The sequence below is a fragment of the Lolium rigidum genome, chromosome 2 (assembly GCF_022539505.1).
Source record: "Lolium rigidum isolate FL_2022 chromosome 2, APGP_CSIRO_Lrig_0.1, whole genome shotgun sequence".
Taxonomy (NCBI): Eukaryota; Viridiplantae; Streptophyta; class Magnoliopsida; order Poales; family Poaceae; genus Lolium; species Lolium rigidum.
In genome coordinates this window covers 267,588,598-267,610,219 of record NC_061509.1, presented here as the reverse complement: position 1 = coordinate 267,610,219, position 21,622 = coordinate 267,588,598, and the positions used below count along the sequence as shown (strand labels likewise).

At 43.2% G+C, this 21,622-nt stretch overlaps 2 protein-coding genes across 2 annotated transcripts; both read left to right on the top strand.

Annotated features, from left to right (window-relative positions):
* Window positions 1–13,313: 13,313 nt before the first annotated feature.
* LOC124693402 (calcineurin subunit B-like) lies at window positions 13,314–16,581 on the top strand. Its single transcript, XM_047226878.1, has 6 exons — window positions 13,314–13,674; window positions 13,818–13,942; window positions 15,007–15,103; window positions 15,243–15,352; window positions 15,799–15,873; window positions 16,245–16,581. The coding sequence occupies exons 1-6, from the start codon at window positions 13,605–13,607 to the stop codon at window positions 16,293–16,295; spliced, it is 528 nt and encodes a 175-aa protein (XP_047082834.1). The 5' UTR covers window positions 13,314–13,604; the 3' UTR covers window positions 16,296–16,581.
* A 3,411-nt stretch (window positions 16,582–19,992) lies between these two features.
* LOC124690896 (BTB/POZ and MATH domain-containing protein 1-like) lies at window positions 19,993–21,036 on the top strand. The gene has a single exon (XM_047224222.1). The coding sequence runs from the start codon at window positions 19,993–19,995 to the stop codon at window positions 21,034–21,036; it is 1,044 nt and encodes a 347-aa protein (XP_047080178.1).
* Window positions 21,037–21,622: the final 586 nt, after the last annotated feature.

Below are 21,622 nucleotides of genomic sequence, written 5' to 3'. Positions count from 1 at the left end.
ATCGCTTATATATGAGTCCGCGGATGACTCAAACGATGCGTTGCTTGAAGGTCTTGGCGAGTTTCTCTCTTGCTCTGATGCTGACGTAACGTGTTGCCGAAGTTTCTTCTTCTGACTCAGTTGACGATGCATAGCTTGAAAAATCAGAATCGACCGCCGACGATCCCGACGAAATCGGAATTTCGACACGATACGATCCTTCCTTCTCGACGCGAAAGTGGAACCTTCCGAACGTCATCTCCAAGGGCTCCGCCAGATACGCATATGCATCCAAACGGGAGGGTTGATACGTCTCCAACGTATCGATAATTTCTTGTGTTCCATGCCACATTATTGATGTTATCTACATGTTTTATGCACACTTTATATCATATTCGTGCATTTTCTGGAACTAACCTATTAACAAGATGCCGAAGTGCCAATTCTTTGTTTTCTCGCTGTTTTTGGTTTCAGAAATCCTAGTAAAGAAATATTCTCGGAATTGGACGAAATAAAAGCCCGGAGGCCTATTTTCTCACGAAGCTTCCGGAAGACCGAAGACGAGACGAAGAGGGGCCACGGGGTGGCCAAACCCTAGGGCGGCGCGGCCCCCCTTGGCCGCGCGGCCCCGTGGTGTGGGCCCCCGTGCCGCCTCTTGACTTGCCCTTCCGCCTACAAATAGCCTCCGTGACGAAACCCCCGGCACCGAGAGCCACGATACGGAAAACATTACCGAGACGCCGTCGCCGCCGATCCCATCTCGGGGGATCCTCGGAGATCGCCTCCGGCACCCTGCCGGAGAGGGGATTCATCTCCCGGAGGACTCTACGCCGCCATGGTCGCCTCCGGTGTGATGTGTGAGTAGTCTACCCCCGGACTATGGGTCCATAGCAGTAGCTAGATGGTTGTCTTCTCCCCATTGTGCTATCATTGTCGGATCTTGTGAGCTGCCTATCATGATCAAGATCATCTATATGTAATTCTATATGTTGCGTTTGTTGGGATCCGATGAATAGAGAATACTTGTTATGTTGATTATCAAAGTTATGCTTATGTGTTGTTTATGATCTTGCATGCTCTCCGTTATTAGTAGATGCTCTGGCCAAGTAGATGCTTTTAACTCCAAGAGGGAGTACTTATGCTCGATAGTGGGTTCATGCCTCGCATTGACACCTGGGACGATGACGAAAAGTTCTAAGGTTGTGTTGTGCTCGTTGCCACTAGGGATAAAACATTGATGCTATGTCTAAGGATGTAGTTGTTGATTACATTACGCACCATACTTAATGCAATTGTCCGTTGTTTGCAACTTAATACTTGGAGGGGTTCGGATGATAACCTCGAAGGTGGACTTTTTAGGCATAGATGCGGTTGGATGGCGGTCTATGTACTTTGTCGTAATGCCCAATTAAATCTCACTATACTCATCATGATATGTATGTGCATTGTCATGCTCTCTTTATTTGTCAATTGCCCAACTGTAATTTGTTCACCCAACATGCTGTTCGTCTTATGGGAGAGACACCTCTAGTGAACTCGTGGACCCCGGTCCAATTCTCTTTACTGAAATACAATCTACTGCAATACTTGTTCTACTGTTTTCCGCAAACAATCATCTTCCACACAATACGGTTAATCCTTTGTTACAGCAAGCCGGTGAGATTGACAACCTCACTTGTTTCGTTGGGGCAAAGTACTTTGGTTGTGTTGTGCGGGTTCCACGTTGGCGCCGGAATCTCCGGTGTTGCGCCGCACTACATCCCGCCGCCATCAACCTTCAACGTGCTTCTTGGCTCCTCCTGGTTCGATAAACCTTGGTTTCTTTCGAGGGAAAACTTGCTGCTGTGCTCATCATACCTTCCTCTTGGGGTTGCCCAACGAACGTGTGAAATACACGCCATCAAGCATATTTTACGGCGCCGTTGCCGGGAGATCAAGACACGCCTGCAAGGGGAGTCTCCACTTCTCAATCTCTTTACTTTGTTTTTGTCTTGCTTTATTTTATTTACTACTTTGTTTGCTGCACTAAATCAAAACACAAAAAAATTAGTTGCTAGTTTTACTTTATTTACTGTCTTGCACTCTATATCAAAAACACAAAAAAATTAGTTTACTTGCATTTACTTTATCTAGTTTACTTTTAGTTACTTTTGTTACCATGTCTAGCTCTGAACCTGTTACTTCTTCGCCTGAAGAATTAGTCTTTACTTTTAAACAAGGGGATGAGGAGAGTTTTAAGGATGCCTGGTCTAGAATTTTTACTTCTTATCGTAAAACCGAACCTCAAATGACTCTAAGTTTGCTCCTTAGCAATTTTTATTTTGGTCTTATGGTTCGCTATAGATATGCTTTGGATACTTTAGTGGGAGGAGATTTCCTTCATTGCAATGGGGATCAAGCTTTTAATGCCATAAAGAAGTTGGTTGCATCATATGATTCAGCTAATAACTTTGATTCGAGTCCTCGCTAGCATATATAGTAGATTAAATACTCTGGAGATAAGTACATCTAGCTTGAATGATAACTATTGCCACGTTCGTAATCGTCTTGAACAAGTCTTAGTGAACTCTAAACTCTCATTGTGGGATCCTTCTGTTAAAATTGTTATCGGTGATCGAACCCTCCATGCCTATTGTGATATTATGTATGAATTTTGCCTTATGCCCGAAAGTATTTATAAATCTTTGAAACTTTGGGGAGTTGAGGAAGGAGGAGAAAAGATAACTCTCATTGATAACTCTACTATAATCCCTAAAGGAATAGCTGCAGGTGTGCATACAACTATTTGTGGAAGAACAATATCTATTGATTATCTTGTTGTTGAAACAGGAAAACTCACACTCGGAAGATCCCTGCTGAAACTATTGGGAGCAGTCATTGATGTTGGAGAAGGCACTTTGAAATTCACCTCTATACCGGGAGAAACTCGTATATTTCCTAAACCAAAGGGAAAGAAAAACAATAAGAAAGGTAAGGGTAAAGCCCAAGGTAATGTTGAAGTACCACCCTTCGATAATACTTGATACACACTTTCTGCGCCTAGCTGAAAGGCGTTAAAAAAAAGCGCTTATGGGAGACAACCCATGTTTTTACCTACAGTACTTTGTTTTTATTTTGTGTCTTGGAAGTTGTTTACTACTGTAGCAACCTCTCCTTATCTTAGTTTTGAGTTTTGTTGTGCCAAGTTAAGCCGTTGATAGAAAAGTAAGTACTAGATTTGGATTACTGCGCAGTTCCAGATTTCTTTGCTGTCACGAATCTGAGCCCACTGCCCTGCAGGAAGCTCAGAAAATTATGCCAATTTACGTGCATGATCCTCAGATATGTACGCAACTTTCATTCAATTTGAGCATTTTCATTTGAGCAAGTCTGGTGCCGTTTTAAAATTCGTCAATACGAACTGTTCTGTTTTGACAGATTCTGCCTTTTATTTCGCATTGCCTCTTTCGCTATGTTGGATGAATTTCTTTGATCCACTAATGTCCAGTAGCATTATGCAATGTCCAGAAGTGTTAAGAATGATTGTGTCACCTCTGAATATGTCAATTTATATTGTGCACTAACCCTCTAATGAGTTGTTTCGAGTTTGGTGTGGAGGAAGTTTTCAAGGATCAAGAGAGGAGTATGATGCAACATGATCAAGGAGAGTGAAAGCTCTAAGCTTGGGGATGCACCCGGTGGTTCACCCCTGCATATATCAAGAAGACTCAAGCGTCTAAGCTTGGGGATGCCCAAGGCATCCCCTTCTTCATCAACAAATTATCAGGTTCCTCCCCTGAAACTACATTTTTATTCGGCCACATCTTATGTGCTTTTTCTTGGAGCGTCGGTTTGTTTTTGTTTTTGTTTTGTTTGAATAAAATGGATCCTAGCATTCACTTTGTGGGAGAGATACACGCTCCGCTGTAGCATATGGACAAGTATGTCCTTGGTTTCTACTCATAGTATTCATGGCGAAGTTTCTCCTTCGTTAAATTGTTATATGGTTGGAATTGGAAAATGATACATGTAGTAATTGCTATAATGTCTTGGGTAATGTGATACTTGGCAATTGTTGTGCTCATGTTTAAGCTCTTGCATCATATGCTTTGCACCCATTAATGAAGAAATACATAGAGCATGCTAAAATTTGGTTTGCATAATTGGTTTCTCTAAGGTCTAGATAATTTCTAGTATTGAGTTTGAACAACAAGGAAGACGGTGTAGAGTTTTATAATGTTTACAATATGTCTTTTATGTGAGTTTTGTTGTACCGTTCATCCTTGTGTTTGTTTCAAATAGCCTTGCTAGCCTAAACCTTGTATCGAGAGGGAATACTTCTCATGCATCCAAAATACTTGAGCCAACCACTACGCCATTTGTGTCCACCATACCTACCTACTACATGGTATTTTCCAGCCATTCCAAAGTAAATTGCTTGAGTGCTACCTTTAAAATTCCATCATTCACCTTTGCAATATATAGCTCATGGGACAAATAGCTTAAAAACTATTGTGGTATTGAATATGTAATTATGCACTTTATCTCTTATTAAGTTGCTTGTTGTGCGATAACCATGTTTACTGGGGAACGCCATCAACTCATTGTTGAATTTCATGTGAGTTGCTATGCATGTTCGTCTTGTCTGAAGTAAGGGCGATCTACACTGAGTTGAATGGTTTGAGCATGCATATTGTGAGAGAAGAACATTGGGCCGCTAACTAAAGCCATGTTCCATGGTGGAAGTTTCAGTTTTGGACAAATATCCTCAAATCTCTAATGAGAAAAGAATTAATTGTTGTTGAATGCTTAAAGCATTAAAAGAGGAGTCCATTATCTCGTTGTCTATGTTGTCCCGGTATGGATGTCTAAGTTGAGAATAATCAAAAGCGATAAATCCAAATGCGAGCTTTCTCCTTAGACCTTTGTACAGGCGGCATAGAGGTACCCTTTGTGATACTTGGTTAAAGCATATGTATTGCGGTGATAATCCGGGTAGTCCAAGCTAATTAGGACAAGGTGCGGGCACTATTAGTACACTATGCATGAGGCTTGCAACTTATAAGATATAATTTACATGATGCATATGCTTTATTACTACCGTTGACAAAATTGTTTCATGTTTTCAAAATCAAAGCTCTAGCACAAATATAGCAATCGATGCTTTTCCTCTATGAGGACCATTCTTTTACTTTCAATGTTGAGTCAGTTCACCTATTTCTCTCCACCTCAAGAAGCAAACACTTGTGTGAACTGTGCATTGATTCCTACATATTCGCTTATTGCACTTATTATATTACTCTATGTTGACAATATCCATGAGATATACATGTTACAAGTTGAAAGCAACCGCTGAAACTTAATCTTCTTTTGTGTTGCTTCAATACCTTTACTTTGAATTATTGCTTTATGAGTTAACTCTTATGCAAGACTTATTGATGCTTGTCTTGAAGTGCTATTCATGAAAAGTCTTTGCTTTATGATTCACTTGTTTACTCATGTCATCACCATTGTTTTGATCGCTGCATTCTCTACATATGCTTTACAAATAGTATGATCAAGTTTATGATGGCATGTCACTCCAGAAATTATCTTTGTTATCGTTTTACCTCGCTCGGGACGAGCGGAACTAAGCTTGGGGATGCTGATACGTCTCCAACGTATCGATAATTTCTTGTGTTCCATGCCACATTATTGATGTTATCTACATGTTTTATGCACACTTTATATCATATTCGTGCATTTTACGGAACTAACCTATTAACAAGATGCCGAAGTGCCGATTCTTTGTTCTGCTGTTTTTGGTTTCAGAAATCCTAGTAAAGAAATATTCTCGGAATTGGACGAAATAAAAGCCCAGAGGCCTATTTTCTCACGAAGCTTCCAGAAGACCGAAGACGAGACGAAGAGGGGCCACGGGGTGGCCAAACCCTAGGGCGGCGCGGCCCTGTGGTGTGGGCCCCCCGTGCCGCCTCTTGACTTGCCCTTCCGCCTACAAATAGCCTCCGTGACGAAACCCCCAGTACCGAGAGCCACGATACGGAAAACCTTCCAGAGACGCCGTCGCCGCCGATCCCATCTCGGGGGATCCTGGAGATCGCCTCCGGCACCCTGCCGGAGAGGGGATTCATCTCCCGGAGGACTCTACGCCGCCATGGTCGCCTCCGGTGTGATGTGTGAGTAGTCTACCCCTGGACTATGGGTCCATAGCAGTAGCTAGATGGTTGTCTTCTCCCCATTGTGCTATCATTGTCGGATCTTGTGAGCTGCCTATCATGATCAAGATCATCTATATGTAATTCTATATGTTGCGTTTGTTGGGATCCGATGAATAGAGAATACTTGTTATGTTGATTATCAAAGTTATGCTTATGTGTTGTTTATGATCTTGCATGCTCTCCTTTTTAGTAGATGCTCTGGCCAAGTAGATGCTTTTAACTCCAAGAGGGAGTACTTATGCTCGATAGTGGGTTCATGCCTGCATTGACACTGGGACGATGATGAGAAAGTTCTAAGGTTGTGTTGTGTTGTTGCCACTAGGGATAAAACATTGATGCTATGTCTAAGGATGTAGTTGTTGATTACATTACGCACCATACTTAATGCAATTGTCCGTTGTTTGCAACTTAATGCTGGAGGGGTTCGGATGATAACTCTGAAGGTGGACTTTTAGGCATAGATGCAGTTGGATGGCGGTCTATGTACTTTGTCGTAATGCCCAATTAAATCTCACTATACTCATCATGATATGTATGTGCATTGTCATGCTCTCTTTATTTGTCAATTGCCCAACTGTAATTTGTTCACCCAACATGCTGTTCGTCTTATGGGAGAGACACCTCTAGTGAACTGTGGACCCCGGTCCAATTCTCTTTACTGAAATACAATCTACTGCAATACTTGTTCTACTTGTTTTCCGCAAACAATCATCTTCCACACAATACGGTTAATCCTTTGTTACGGCAAGCCGGTGAGATTGACAACCTCACCGTTTCGTTGGGGCAAAGTACTTTGGTTGTGTTGTGCAGGTTCCACGTTGGCGCCGGAATCTCCGGTGTTGCGCCGCACTACATCCCGCCGCCATCAACCTTCAACGTGCTTCTTGGCTCCTCCTGGTTCGATAAACCTTGGTTTCTTTCTGAGGGAAAACTTGCTGCTGTGCTCATCATACCTTCCTCTTGGGGTTGCCCAACGAACGTGTGAAATACACGCCATCAACCAGCAGCGATCTGTTTACCTCGATCCATAGTGTTGCTTCCGGTTGACGATGTCGAAGATCTTGAACGTGCCATCGAGATCAGATCCTTACGCCTCTAATTCCCACGGACGGCGCCAATTGACAAGGGATTAACTTATCAATGCCTATGGATTGTAGGCTAGGGTTTAGTTAGAAGTAGAGGGCAAGTAGATCTCGAAGGTTTCAGCCGAAAAGTACTCGACGAATATGAAAACTAGGGTTTGCAGACAATGATTCGATGATCTCCTCGTCCCTCGACTCCCCCTTTATATAAGAGGTGGAGCCGAGGGTTTCGTTTCGTACAAGTTACAGAGTCCGGGACGGTTTCTAACTCATCCCGCCAGATTACAAATAACACCTCCTATTACAACTCTATCTTTTCCTTAAATACATCTTGGGCTTCCGAATCTTCTTATTCTTCGGGTAGTGGGCCTTCAATAAACCCCGGGTACTATATTCGGCAGGCCCATTTGGGATGCCTATGTCATCTCCCCTCCCCATGTAAATCTGCTGCCCAAAAACCTGGGGTCTTTCACCCCTGTCTTTGTGACAAAAAAATGAGAAATATATTCAGGTGAGAGCGTTGCTCTCCCCGGTGAACACTCAAAAAAAGCTATGCCTTCTTTAATAGCATCTCCTATTACTTCTTGCAATGCCTCAAACTTTTTAACTGTACTACAGGGCATACATGGCACCCGAATACATAATCCAAGGCGTAGTCTCCATCAAGGCATACATATACAGCTTGGATGTTATAATTATAAGGATACAGTCAAGCGTCCAGTCGGACATATACAGTTTGGGTATTATAATTATGAAGTACAGTCAAGGATCAAGGCACATATACAGTTTGGGTGTTATAATTATAAAAATACAGTCAAGGATCTTTGGTGGCAAGCAATCCCAAATCATTACTCAAAAGTGTCATAACACAGTAAGCTATTCCTTCTTTTATTGAATTTCTCTATCTGGGAGTGGTGTTTTGGAACATGGGAGCATATGCTCCCTCTATTTTGAAATGCATCTTACACATATTTTGAATTTCAAAAAAATTGAAACCAAAAATTCGCATGTAAATCTTCTCGTGCTACACGCTTACAAAGTTGTTTCATAAAAAATAGAGTTATCATGTGACGTATGTAAAAAAGATAAAACTCAGTGCTAAAAATAATGCTTTTCACAAGATAAGTTTTCTCTTTTTTATATAGACCACAAAAATTATTAGTTTTTTGTGAAACTTGACGAACGAACATATATCATGAAGATGTACAAGTAAAATATTTTGTTAAAAATTTTCGACATTTCAAAATATGATTTTTTGGTAGAGGGTGCATACGCACCCTGAAGCCGAATTGAATTTCTCTATCTTGCAATGCCTCAAAATTTCAAACTGTACTGCAGGGGATATATGGCACCAGAATACATATTCGAAAGCGTAGTCTCGATCAAGGCAGACATATACAATTTGGGTGTTATATATAATAAGTGAGATATGTCAAGGATCTTTGGTGGCAAGCAATCCTGACTCGTCACTCAAGATCGTCTGGGAAACGCAGTAAGCTATGCCTTCTTTTGTAGCACCTTCTATTACTTCTTGCGATGCCTAAAATTTGAACTGTGCTGCAGTGGATATATCGCACCAGAATACTTAATCCAAGGCGTAGTCTCCATCAAGGCAAATGTATTCTTTGGGTGTTATAATTATCGAAAAACTCACAGGTTACTATCCCCTGAGTATGGTTCCACATTCTCAATATCTTAGTATGGTTCCACATTCTCACAGGTTTAATACAATAGTCCCCACAGTACCAGCACATCTTTCCATTAGGAGTGGTTTACAAGGTATGTCTGCTTCTTAATTCAAATATCTTTCAAATATTAGCCGTACTGAACTTGAATGTCGTAAGTGTTAAGAAACTGAAATTCTCATGCGATTTGATCCTAACAAGGGAAGTTAAACAGGAAAGCTTTCAAATGGGAGTACTGTTGTGTGAAGACGCTGGAAATTTAAAATGAAAGTAATGACCAACTATTAAGGATGCAGTTAATTCCCCGATGAGTGTTGTTAATCAATCAACATAGTATGTTGCTGGGGTCAGTTTCGTGGGCTGGTGGGATGCGACCATCTGTACTTCCCCAACAGCGGCCCGCATGGGCACCTGCTCAGCGATCATGCTCACATCGTGGTAGTTATGGACGCAGTGTAACGCTTTCATCTTTGATGGTGTGCGTCCCGATCTGGGTGGCTTTCTTCACACGATTAAGGCGGAGGCCAAATCGTGGGCAGCAGCTGGTGCTTTGGGTTTAGTGGTGCTTCCCCCCCCCCGACCTAGTGTGTAGAGTGTCGCGTTGTAACCGGGTGTTGCCTCTCTAGGCTTGTATCAAACTCTTTGTATCAATGAATGGCTTTTGGGTTCTCTCGAAAAAATGAACATAGTAGTTTCTAGGTTATTGTGCTAATGCACAACAAGTAAAGGTGGCAAGGGAAGGGAGCAAAAGAGTTATCGCAATGGGCGAGAGAGGTTGCTCTGCTTTGAGTATCTATGTAAGGGAAATCTTTAGATGAACATCATACTGGTATGTGGGGGTGATAGGATCCAGCTTGTTTTAGTGCAGATGAGATCTAATTATTTCATTTACCACTTTTTTGCTTTGTGTTTTACTGACATCATTTAGTCAACCTTCTAGGATTATTAACCTTCATGTTTAATGACAGCCTATTTTCACTAATAAAGATGAATCTGGTGGATTTAGCTGGCACACACACTATCAAACAATTAAAGGAATTTGTCAATGCTTACATTATCTTCACAATGATTGTATTTTTCATATAGGTCTCAAACCTGGCAATATACTATTTGATGAGAAAATGGTGCCAAAAATATTGTACTATGATCTTTTTCAAGATTCTTCAGAGAAGAAAGGACACTAACTGTCCTTTAAAAAAATAACAAGACGATGTAAGCGAAGTCCATGTCGAGAACTCTATTGTTGTGTGAGGTAATAATAAGGTTGGAATACCTTGTGCCTCATATTACTATTTTGTCATGCAGGGCATACATTGTAGCGCCAAAGACATACACAACTATGGAGATAGTAACTGGACCAAACAAAACAAAGAAAACTACTGAAACATACCAAGTGTAAGACTAATTTTATCGAAGAGCTTACGTATAAATGCACCATTTTCGAAATTCTCATGTTACATTGCAGTTTTGCATATTATCATTCTGAACAGCACATATGGAACTCTTGAATTTAATTCAGAGATTAAAATGGTGATGAAAAAACATATGAATATTATAGTGAAGATAAAATCTACTCTCCGTGGCAAGAACATGTTTTGTTTCTCCTAGTTCTGGCTGAGGGCAATCCATGCAGTTTTTCTTGTTTTACATCTTTTATTGATATCTGAATAGCTATGGTTTGCATATTTCAATTGGCTTTGCGACTTTTAATGAACATGTGCCCCTGGTCTATAATTTAGTATCTTTTTTCAAATTCATAGATACTTGAAAGTTGAAGAAGTAGGTTGGAGTTGAACACATCGAAGCGGCACATTTTCAAAAAAAATTACCAGCAAGTAAAAGCATGCATTGAGACAGGGAGACGTTGCATGGACCTTGACCCGGTAACAGACCCATTAAGTGATGGATTACATAAAGATGATTTTTCCTTCAAACGCAACATTGCGGTCATTAGGTGATGAATTAAAAGTTTCATGACCATCTCCAGCACCACAGGGGTACAATCGGCAGGCTTTGAGGTGCGATCATTAGGTGATAAGTTAAAAGTGTCACCAGCTTCTCGTGCACTACCGGGGGTACAATCGGCGGGCGTTGAGGTGAGTTAGGAGTTCCCTCAAACATGAGTTAAATCTTAATGATTTACCAACTATCCCCTCCAATCCAAAAGCATATGACATTCTGGCACTATCCGGTTATGTTGTATCACTGTAAAGTTTATAGTTTTGGAACCCACTCGCCCTCAACCTCAAGTCTCAAAATTTGAAATCTTGCTCGTAGTAACGCCGATACATTACCTGTTAAGGCTGTGTTTAACAATGTTGTGTGTCTGTGCTGGGTGGCAGTTCGATGAAGGGGGGCACAGGATAGGAAGCACAAGATGAAGCACGACCTGCAGGTGATGCCCCCCTTCCGTGGATGGCTGGGGAGAGGGATCAACATGTCTGCAGGAAGACGACCCAATAATGAATATCAGTCTGGTGGTTTGGAACAGAATGGCCCAAATCTCAACTACTACCAAACCCAAAAACGCAGGAACACGGCATGATCAGACATGGGGTGGTTTAAGTGATCAGCTTTGCAAGATCAATATCACTATATCAGCAAGAACAAACACCATGGTGGCGAGCCTTCTCACGAGAGGAGAATGTCCCTTCTTCGCCAAAAGTTAATTGAAGCAAAACGTCTGGCTTCGGACGAGAAGCTTGACCAGCCAAAGGAGCTCAATGATGCGCTGGAGGTTCTGAACACAAATAAAGACTTGTTCCTGAAGTTCCCAGAGGAGCCAAATCCGGTGCTGTCATGATAACTAAGCGACAGCGCACAGGATATTCAGAAATACTTTCGTTGGTTCATAGAATTGGCAAATATCCTTTTTTTTTAAGGTTTAACAGTGGGTTTCCCCACTGCACATTTTTTATTTTATATAAGGCAAAACAAAAAGAGTCAAAAAAGTCCAAAGTTACAACAGAAGAAGTGCTTGAGAGAAGCACCTCAAAACAAAAGGGAAAACCAACTAATCTAGCTTACAACAAAGAGCCCCGCCTCTCCCTTCCTTAGACAAAATGCTGTACCCATTGTGTAAGGCTTGCAAATATCCTTTTTATTTTAGCGTACTGTCAAATTTAACTTCGACAAGACACCTAATAGCAAGTATCAAAGCTATGCAGTTCACTGTTATTTGTAAGCGATTGTCGTGTACTCAAACACAAATAGTATGGAGTTCCACCACGAAAATCTAGAAAATACCATGCTTTCAAGCTTAATGAATGGAGTACCACAAAATTTGAATGCTTTTTTAAATTGATTTATAGTAAAATGAAATTATTATTTCAACAAAAGATTCATCATGGTGATGCAGAAGTGTCGATGAATGCTGAGGGTAAGATGCTCGCAAAAAAGAAACTGAAACGGAAATCTAAAAACAAGTTGAGAAATGAAAACATCAAACTTAGCACCGGTGGTGTTTCATGGGCCAAAAGTTTGACCCGGTTCCAAATAACAAGTACGTATTTGAAACGTGAGATGACCTTTTTGTTTCGCGATTTGTAGGCTGAAATTATATGTGAAGCTTTTTTGACACGACAAACACTTTGGGTGAGAGCCTACATAAGTATTTGAAACATGAGCCTACTTTGGGTTACATGCTAAATTATTCTCGGATGTTTTTTTTCGCAACTTTTAGAGGGTAGTTCACATCTTTGGGTGCGCGAGACAATGGGTGCGCTTGAAATGTCCTCGGCAAAACGAAGTAGGAAACGCATACCCATCTGAAAATAGGAAAAAAAACATTTGATCCTCACCTCTATATTTTTTCTGGTCAAGTAGGGATGCATGTGTGTACAGTGTACTTGGTCAAGTCGGCTGTATGTTGAATCACTGTATGTGATGCTGTGGACTTCTGAGACTGAGAGCCTACATACGTCATCTGCCAATCCAAGACTTGCTGGTAAGCCTCGAAAGTCAGCATAACCCGTTCCCCAGCGGCGGCGCAACCACTGTCCACGGCAGCACCACTGGCCGTACGGCCGGCCGGTTCTCGTCGTCTGGTGGGCGGAACGCAGGCTCGGACCGCCGAAGTGAGCAGCGGACCAGAATGAAGGAAAAAGTCGTGGTCGGGTGCCGGACCGACCACAGAAGTGGGTTCGTTGCGTGACGCGCGACTCGGAGCCGTCCCACTCCCGCCTACCCACTTTGCCTGCCCACCTGACCACCACCGGGTCTCCTACCAGTTGCCCTGGGCCACCCGATCCGATCCGAACCGATGGAGATCACAACCCGCACAACGGCACCAGACAGACCGCGGACCGGCCACAACCACAGCCACAACGGCGGCCGCGATCCATGGCGGTCAGGTCTCCCTACTCCTCTTGGTACCGTGGCTTGTAAATGGGCGGTCGCCGTTGGCGATCTTGACGAGATCACACCATCGACGCCACCGATCGGCTCTCGGTAAATTCATCGTGCGGACAATATATACTCAAACTCCCAAGCAGGGTCGATCTCCTCCAAGCCACTCCGATCCTGACATCTCCTCCGATTCCCCCTAGATAAATAACTCCCGCAATCCCACTGCTACTCGGCGCGCGCGCGTGTAAGACTAGGGAAACAAGGCCGGAGTTGGAGGCGACGACCGACCGATCGATCGATCGATCGCGGCGGCCATGGGGAACGCGTCGTCGATGCTCACGCAGTACGACATCGAGGAGGTGCAGGAGCACTGCGGATACCTATGTATGTTATGCCGTCCCCTCCTGAATCAAAATCCCCCAATTCTCTGTTGATTTTGGGGCGATTGCTTCCTGTTCCTGGTACATCGGAGTTCTTATGACCGATCTGCTGATGTTGTTGTTTTCTCCTCTCTTCGGAATCCAAAGTCTCGCAGCAGGAGATCGTCTCCCTCTACGAGCGCTTCTGCCAGCTCGACCGCAGCGCCAAGGGCTTCGTCTCCGAGGACGAGTTCCTCTCCATCCCCGAGTTCTCCACTAACCCGCTCTCACAGGTACGTTCCGCAACGCGCCTCTCGTCCTCCTCCTCTTCGTCTTATTTTCTAGCAGCAGGAGCTCTGTTTTCATCGAAGCCGATTTGTTTTTCTGGCTGTGTTCTGCTGTCCCTTTGTACGAACTGACTCATACGCTGCACGTGCCGATTAAGTGGTCTTGGATTATACCGTTTGCTAGTACAGTAGTACTTGGCTGTACTGATTCTCTAGTAGTACTACTGTAGTACAGTACATAGTAGATTACTAGGGCTCTTACTGTTCCTCTGATAATTGTGGGACCGATAATTAGGGTCCTCCACTCCACTCCATCTAGGGGCTGTATTTGAGGATTTATCACTATTTTGCTCTCACACATGTAGCCTGAAGACCCAAACCAACTGCCAGACATGTCAGAGTCGCCACTCGAGCGCCAGACACTCCAATAGTTGTGAATATGATCTTCCTGGTCGGACAGAGAAATCAAAAGTCACATACTTCTAACTGCTAGTCAGCTTAGTAGTAGTAGTAGCAGCAAGCTTGCTGAAGCTCGTTCTTCGTAGTGATATGTCAACCTCTGAAATGCAAATCTGCTTTTTGTTGATGATCATGGACTCATGGTTCATCTCAGTGCTAGTCACTTGGACCTTTAGGGTAACTTTTGCCATGGTTTCATCCATGCTCAAGACACGTGGAACCTGAAACTGCCATATTACTTGCTCCTGAACGGTCACTATGTAAACGCTCTACCTTTGATTAGCTTCAGCAGATACGAATGTCATCATAGCTTTCAGTTTAGGAACTAACATCCGCAGCATGTCTCGTTCCAGAAATACTAATTTCAGCAGCCCGTGGAAGCTCGGTGTGACTGATATGATATATGCTCGGCGTATCATATCTGCCATATCTCAAGCAGTTTTACCCACCAAAAGATTAACTGGCACTATTGAATTTCCCTTACTCTAAGTTTCACTGCCGAAACTTTGTTGTGGAGATTAAGCAGTGTCAACTATATTCTCGCAAAAAGTAAATTGTCAATCATAGACATGAGGCTGGTTTTGAGCTTCATTTTCTCTTGTTTCGCGCAGAGGTTGCTACGTATGGTTGATGGATTGAACTTCAAGGATTTCGTTTCCTTTCTCTCTACCTTCAGCGCAAGGGCCAGCCTTCAGCAGAAGATTGAGTGTAATGAAAAAACATCTTTGAATTCAGATATTTCCTTTTTTTTTCTCAATCGGAGTACATGATGGTTATGCACTCCTTGGTCCTCGTTATTATAAACTCATTTTCTCGTATTTATTTGGTTTTATGTTTTATGGAGCAGTGATATTTAAGGTATATGATATTGATGGCAAGGGGAAAGTCACCTTCAAGGACCTGGTAGAGGTTTTACGGGACCTGACAGGGTCATCCATGTCTGAACAACAAAGAGAGGTTCTCATTTCATACATACCTGTATTTCATTGCGTGGTTCATTCACTTGAAAGTACACTTATTAAAACAACAACAGCAGATATGAGCGTTTACTTATTTCTCTTAATCTTAAAAATAATTGGCATGCTTCCATTATAAACACATCAAGTGAGCATAACATCTTTTCCGAAGTGGGGGCATGGTACTGAATTGTAGGTGTCCTCAGAACTATAAATGCTTGTACAAATATAATACACGTTTAATACATTCTTTTACTAGTATTCAAAATACATAACTATTTGGAACTCATCCTAGAATAATTAGGAGTTGAGTATTTGTACGTCCTTAGGCCTTAAAATGTAGTAGCTGTTACCTCTTACTACCATTTTTAGTAAAATGTTCTGCACCATGCCTATTTTATTGTTATGAACAGAAGTATTCACAAGATTTGAATTGGTTCCTTTCAGAAAGTATTAACAAAGGTATTGGAAGAAGCCGGGTATGAAAGGGATTGCACGCTATCATTAGAAGATTTTATGACGGTACACAGCTAATCCTTGCTTACTGTTCTTTTGATAGATACAATTAATGAGTGGAAAAGCAAATTAGGAATCTGAGTTGTGCCATTGACCAATTCATCTACTGCTAGTCATTTATAAATTATGTTTACAAATTAGGAACCTGATACTGCTTGTATTCGCTGGTTAAAGTTCTAATAAAAGAGGCCGTATGCATCACTTGATGCACTGGGGATGCCCCATTTCAAAAAAAATATGCCCTACTATCCACTGGATTTAGCATTCTTGGGCTGTATAATACCCTCTTTTCTGTCCGACTGTACCTGTTCTGCATTGCCTTCTGCTCTGTTACATTCTGAACTCAATTTATAAACTATGTTGCGATGTCCTGTCAGATCATCGACCATCCTGGTCTGAAGATGGAAGTGGAGGTACCGATCGACTAATGCCAGCGCAAGCAGATTTCAGCAGACGAGATACAGGCTGTGTCTGGCTATGTCTTCCGAAAAGAAATTGTTCATAGCCAATAGAGCTCTAAGCAGAAGAGAGTGGACACTCACTGTTGCTTTCTTGTTTATTTGTCAACATGCCTGAATCTTAGTAGTTCGTTACAATGCAGTGTTAGTGTAGTCTTATATCTGTCTGTTATGAGGGAACTGATGCAGTGTCCATAATAGTGAAACCTTGTTGCAATTCCAGTGATTTACTCACATTACGCATTATCAAAGATCATCAGTCTTGCTCTGGTTCTTTTTTTTTGGGTTTTGTACGGTTTTTCTTTTCTGCCTTTTTATTTTTCAATTGAAAACTCAATTTTTTTTTAAATATGAATAATTTTAAAATGCGATCATTTTTTCTCATTTGAACATTTAAAAAATCAAAGTTGAACAATTTTTTAATTTTGGACAATTTGATTTTTTTCGTATTTTGGGATAATTTGAACAATTTTCAAATTTGAACATTTTTTAAGGTTTTACTGTTTTCTTAATTTGATTGAAAATTCATTCAGATTTGAATTTGGTCCAGCTTCGAATAAAAGGGTTGCAACCTGCCTTACACACGGGAATATAAGCTTGGATATCTCCCTTCCTGGACCAGAGTTGCAACCAAATGGACTACGGCTTGGTTGCTGTATAATTAAAGAAAAACATATTACTTATTTTGAGTAATCGAACGAATGAATAATGCCAATCCCTATTTATCGCTCATTGTCTCACAGTCTCAGGTTAATAGGCATCGCTTTGGGAGTGAACACTTCGGTAAACAACATAAGCGACAGGGCGCTCTATTGTTTCGTTTTTTTTCTGTTTTAGAAATATTCAAGAAGGTTATAGTCGGGTTTTGTGCGGTTTTTGGCCTGTCTGTTTGGTTTACGTTCGGTTTTAAACTACTGTTCAAATTAAAATTTTGCCTAAATTCGAAAACTGTTCGATTTTAAATTTTGCTCAGATTGAAATTTGTTCAAATTTAAGTTTTGCTCAGATTCAAAAGTTGTTCAAATTCAAATTTTGGTTAGATTCAAAAAATTCTTAGATTCAAAATTTGACTCAAGATTCAAAATTTGTTTAGATTTTGCTCAATTTCAATTTTTTTCTTAAATTAGCAAAAAATGTTGTGAATTGTGCATGCTCGTGTTTGACCTCGGGCACGGACAAGACAAGGGTTGAAAACCAGTGGGCAACAGCTAGGTTCGACGATACCCTCGCGCACGCTGTTGGGCGCGGTTTGGGGTGGGGGGAGGTCCTGTCCACCGACCTGGTCGGCACAGACGGAAAACCGCACACCCAGGCACGGGATGTTGGGCCGGCCCATTTACCTTTTTTCTTTCTCGTTTTTCTTTTCATTTCTTCTCTTTTTTTATTCAAACAATTTTGAATTTGAACAATTCTTGAAGTTGAAAATTTTCTGAATTTGAATATTTACGTACTTGAACAATTTTCAATTTGCGCATTTTTCGGATTTGAACACTTTTGAATTTTGAATATTTTTTAAACTGTAACATTCTTCTAACATGTTTGAATTTTCGAATAATTTCAAATTTGAGAAATTTTCAATTTGCACAATTTTAGAATCCGAAAACTTCTCAAACTTGATTTTTTTTAAAATTAGAGCATTTTTCGTATTTTAACATTTTTCTAACATGAACATTTTCAAGATTGAACTTTTTTCAAATGTTTAGATTTAATTCAGCATATTTTTCAAAAATATGGTCAGGGTGGGGGGTGGGAGGTCCTGTCTGGTCGGCACGGACGGACAACCGGACACCCATGCGCGGGATGTTGGGCCAGCCCATTTACCTTTATTCTTTCCGCGATCGTCGCTGCGCAAAACCCCAATCTACTAGACTTGCAGGCTTCAAATTCCGCTGGGAAGATCGGCCACGTCGTCCGCCGACGGCGAGTTGATGGGGTCCACCATCGTGGTCCACACGTCGGGCAGGCACCACCTTCTCACAATTCACACGTACTCCCGCACGAAGGGCCTTCCCAGTACGTCATGTCCCGAACCTTCAGCCTCGGCAGCCACCGCTGGCGCATCTTCAACTAGCCCAATGGCGAAAACTCCAATTTCTCAGGTTACGTATCTGTCTCCCTATTTATCGACGAATATGTTGCGGCGGCGCTAAAGGCGAAGTGGGACGTCTGCTTTGCCGCCGAGGAGGAGGCAGAGCAGGTGTCGTCACTAGCATCGAGGCCGGTTGCGAATTCACTTCCGAGAACGAATGGTTTTACAACAACTTCGCCACGAAGGAGGAACTCGAGAGCTCCGGGCATCTCAGGAAGGATTCGTTCACCGTCCGCTGCGACATCGTCGTTGTCCGAGGTTGCCGCGCGGTGGACTTCGTCTCCGTGCCCCCATTCGACCTGGGCTGGCACTTGGGCGAGCTCTTGGAGACCGAGAAGGGTGCCGACGTGGTGTTCGAGGTCGGCGGCGAGACCGTGGCTGCACACCGGTGCGTGCTCGCCGCCCGCTCCTCGGTCTTCAGCGCCGAGCTCTTCGGGTCGATGAAGGAGGGCAACGCCGCCTCCGTTCGCGTGGAAGACATGGAGGTTGATTTGATCCCCCGGGGACGCACAACACTACCCTTAAAATATAGTACAACTTATTTTCAGCGAGTGAACAAGCTAATGTGCCGGCCCACCCAGGATTGCCGGCTAGCGACAATTTCCTCGCGCACGCTGCTGGGCGCGATTTAGGGGTGGGGAGGAGGGAGAGGTCCTATCCAGCAACCTAGTAGGCACGGACGGACAAGCGCGGGATGTTGGGCTGGCCCATTTACCTTTTTTTCTTGTTTTTTTTCACTTCATTTATATTTTTGTTCCCAAATTAGAATAATTTTGAATTTGAACAATTTCTGAATTTGAATATTTACAAACTTGAACAATTTTCATTTTGCGTAGTTTTTTGGATTTGAACACTTTTCAAATTGAATATTTTTAAAATTTGAACATTCTTCTAACATGTTTGAATTTTAGAATAATTTCAAATTTGAGCGATTTTCAATTTGCACAATTTCAAAATTTGAACACTTTTCAAATTTGAACAAATTTTAAATTTAATCATTTTTCTAACATGAACATTTTTCAAGATTGAACTTTTTTCAAATTTTCATTTTCTAAATTTGAATAATTTTAAATCAGCATATTTTGCAAAAAATATTATTTTTTAAAAGAACATTTTTTAAATCTACACACTTACGAATTTAATTTTTTAAAAATTTTAAATCCAAAAAAATAAAAAATAAAAGAGGAAAAATGAAAGAGAAAAAAAAACGGGCATCGCCTAATTTGTCCGGCCAGTACCGCGCCCGCGGTAGGCACTGACCTGGTGGTCTGCTATAGGAATCGCCGCCGTTTAGGGGCTCCCGCGATGAATAGGAGCGTCTACCCTGCATCCTGTCATATTGGTTCCTTATTCGGTTAGGAGATTGTCCGTTTTCCTATGATATTAGTAGTCTCATCATATATTCCTTAGATTGCAATCTCGTTTTCGATTCCGGAGAGTCCGTGTCGCTCAGTTTTCAAACCCGCCGGCAAGCAGATTGGAGACTTGCAGTCTCCTCCGTTTCATCTGCTTTAGTCGCTGTGCAAAACCCCAATCTACGAGACTTGGGAGCTTCAAATTCCGCTGGAACAATTGGCCATGTCGTCCGTCAGCGCCGACGTCGAGTGGCTGGGGTCCACCATCGTGGTCGACACGTCGAGCGGGCACCACCTTCTCACGATTCATGGGTACTCCCGCACGAAGGGCCTTCCCGCCGGAGAGTACGTCATGTCCCGCCCCTTCAGCCTCGGCGGCCACCGCTGGCGCATCTGCTACTACCCCAATGGCGAAAACTCCGAGTTCTCGGGTTACATAAGCGTCTCCCTTATTCTCGACGAAGATGGTGCGGCGGCGGTAAAGGCGCAGTGGGACATCTGCTTCGCCGGCGAGGAGGAGGCGGAGCAGGTGTCGTCGCTAGCATCGAGGCCGGTTCACGAGTTCACTTCCGAGAACGAATGGTTTTGCAACAACTTGGCCACCAAGGAGGAACTCGAGAGCTCCGGGCATCTCAGGAACGATTCGTTCACCGTCCGCTGCGACATCGTCGTCGTCCAAGGTTGTCGCGCGGTGGACTTCGTCTCCGTGCCCCCATGCGACCTGGGCTGGCACCTGGGCGAGCTCTTGGAGACAGGGAAGGGCGCCGACGTGGTGTTCAAGGTCGGCGGCGAGACCGTGGCTGCGCACCGGTGCGTACTCGCGGCCCGTTCCTTGGTATTCAGCGCCGAGCTCTTCGGGCCGATGAAGGAGGGAAACGCCGCCTCCGTTCGTGTGGAAGACATGGAGGCGGACGTGTTCAAGATGTTGCTCCGTTTCGCGTACACCGGCTCGTTGCCGGAGATGGGAAAGGAGGACGAAGGCGTCACCTGCCAGCACCTGCTCGTCGCGGCGGACAGGTACGACATGGAGCGCCTGAAACTGATCTGCGAGGAGAGGCTGTGTGAGTACATCGACGTTGGGTCGGCAGCGACTATCTTGGCGCTAGCGGAGCAGCACCATTGTGAGGGGCTGAAGAAGGCGTGCTTCAGTTTTCTCTCGCCGCCGGCGATTCTGAGGGCGGTCATGGCCACCAAGGGCTTCCAGCATCTGATCTGGAGCTGCCCTTCTATAGTGGTCGAGCTCATGGCCATGTCATGTCCGCATTAGCTGAGCGGTCGATGCTGAGGGAGTGTTATAGCAATGGTGAATCATGGTTTCTACTCCATTCGGTTCTTTTTAATTGACTTAAATTTAGTATAAAATTCTACTAAATTCGAGTTAATTAAAAAAAATATGTTCCCTCGAACCCCGCGGCTCTATTTTCATCCAAGCCGCTTTATCTTTTTGGCTGTTCTGCTTGTTGTTCCTTTGTACGAACTGATCTGCTGCACGTGCCAATAAACTGGTTCTTTGGATTATGTTGTTTGCTAGAGCATTTGGCTTTACTGATTCTCTAGAAGAGTTACTGATATAGTACTACATAGCAAATTCGGTCATGACCGAAAATTCGGTTTGTGTATTTCAGTCTATTTCACTACGGGAACAAACTTCTGGGCCGACGGCCCCGCACCGTCGGCACAGGTAAGCCCACCGTCGACACCGTCTCTGCCGACGGTCACCGTCGGCGTCTCGTCGTCGGCACAGTTGGCGTCGGGGTTCGCGGAGGCACCGTCGGCGTAGCAGGGCACCGTCGGCACAGGCGTACGCCGACGGCTGGACGGTGGCCGTCGGCCGCACCATCGTCGGCACACCC

What these genes read in the sequence shown, in the direction of transcription:
- LOC124693402 (XM_047226878.1), top strand. Translation starts at nt 13,605, where the DNA reads ATGGGGAACGCGTCGTCGATGCTCACGCAGTACGACATCGAGGAGGTG. An exon ending in CCTTCAGCAGAAGATTGAGT is followed by an intron (nt 15,104 to 15,242) that starts GTAATGAAAAAA and finishes TTTATGGAGCAG; the next exon opens with TGATATTTAAGGTATATGAT. An exon ending in TGTCTGAACAACAAAGAGAG is followed by an intron (nt 15,353 to 15,798) that starts GTTCTCATTTCA and finishes GGTTCCTTTCAG; the next exon opens with AAAGTATTAACAAAGGTATT.
- LOC124690896 (XM_047224222.1), top strand. Translation starts at nt 19,993, where the DNA reads ATGTCGTCCGTCAGCGCCGACGTCGAGTGGCTGGGGTCCACCATCGTG.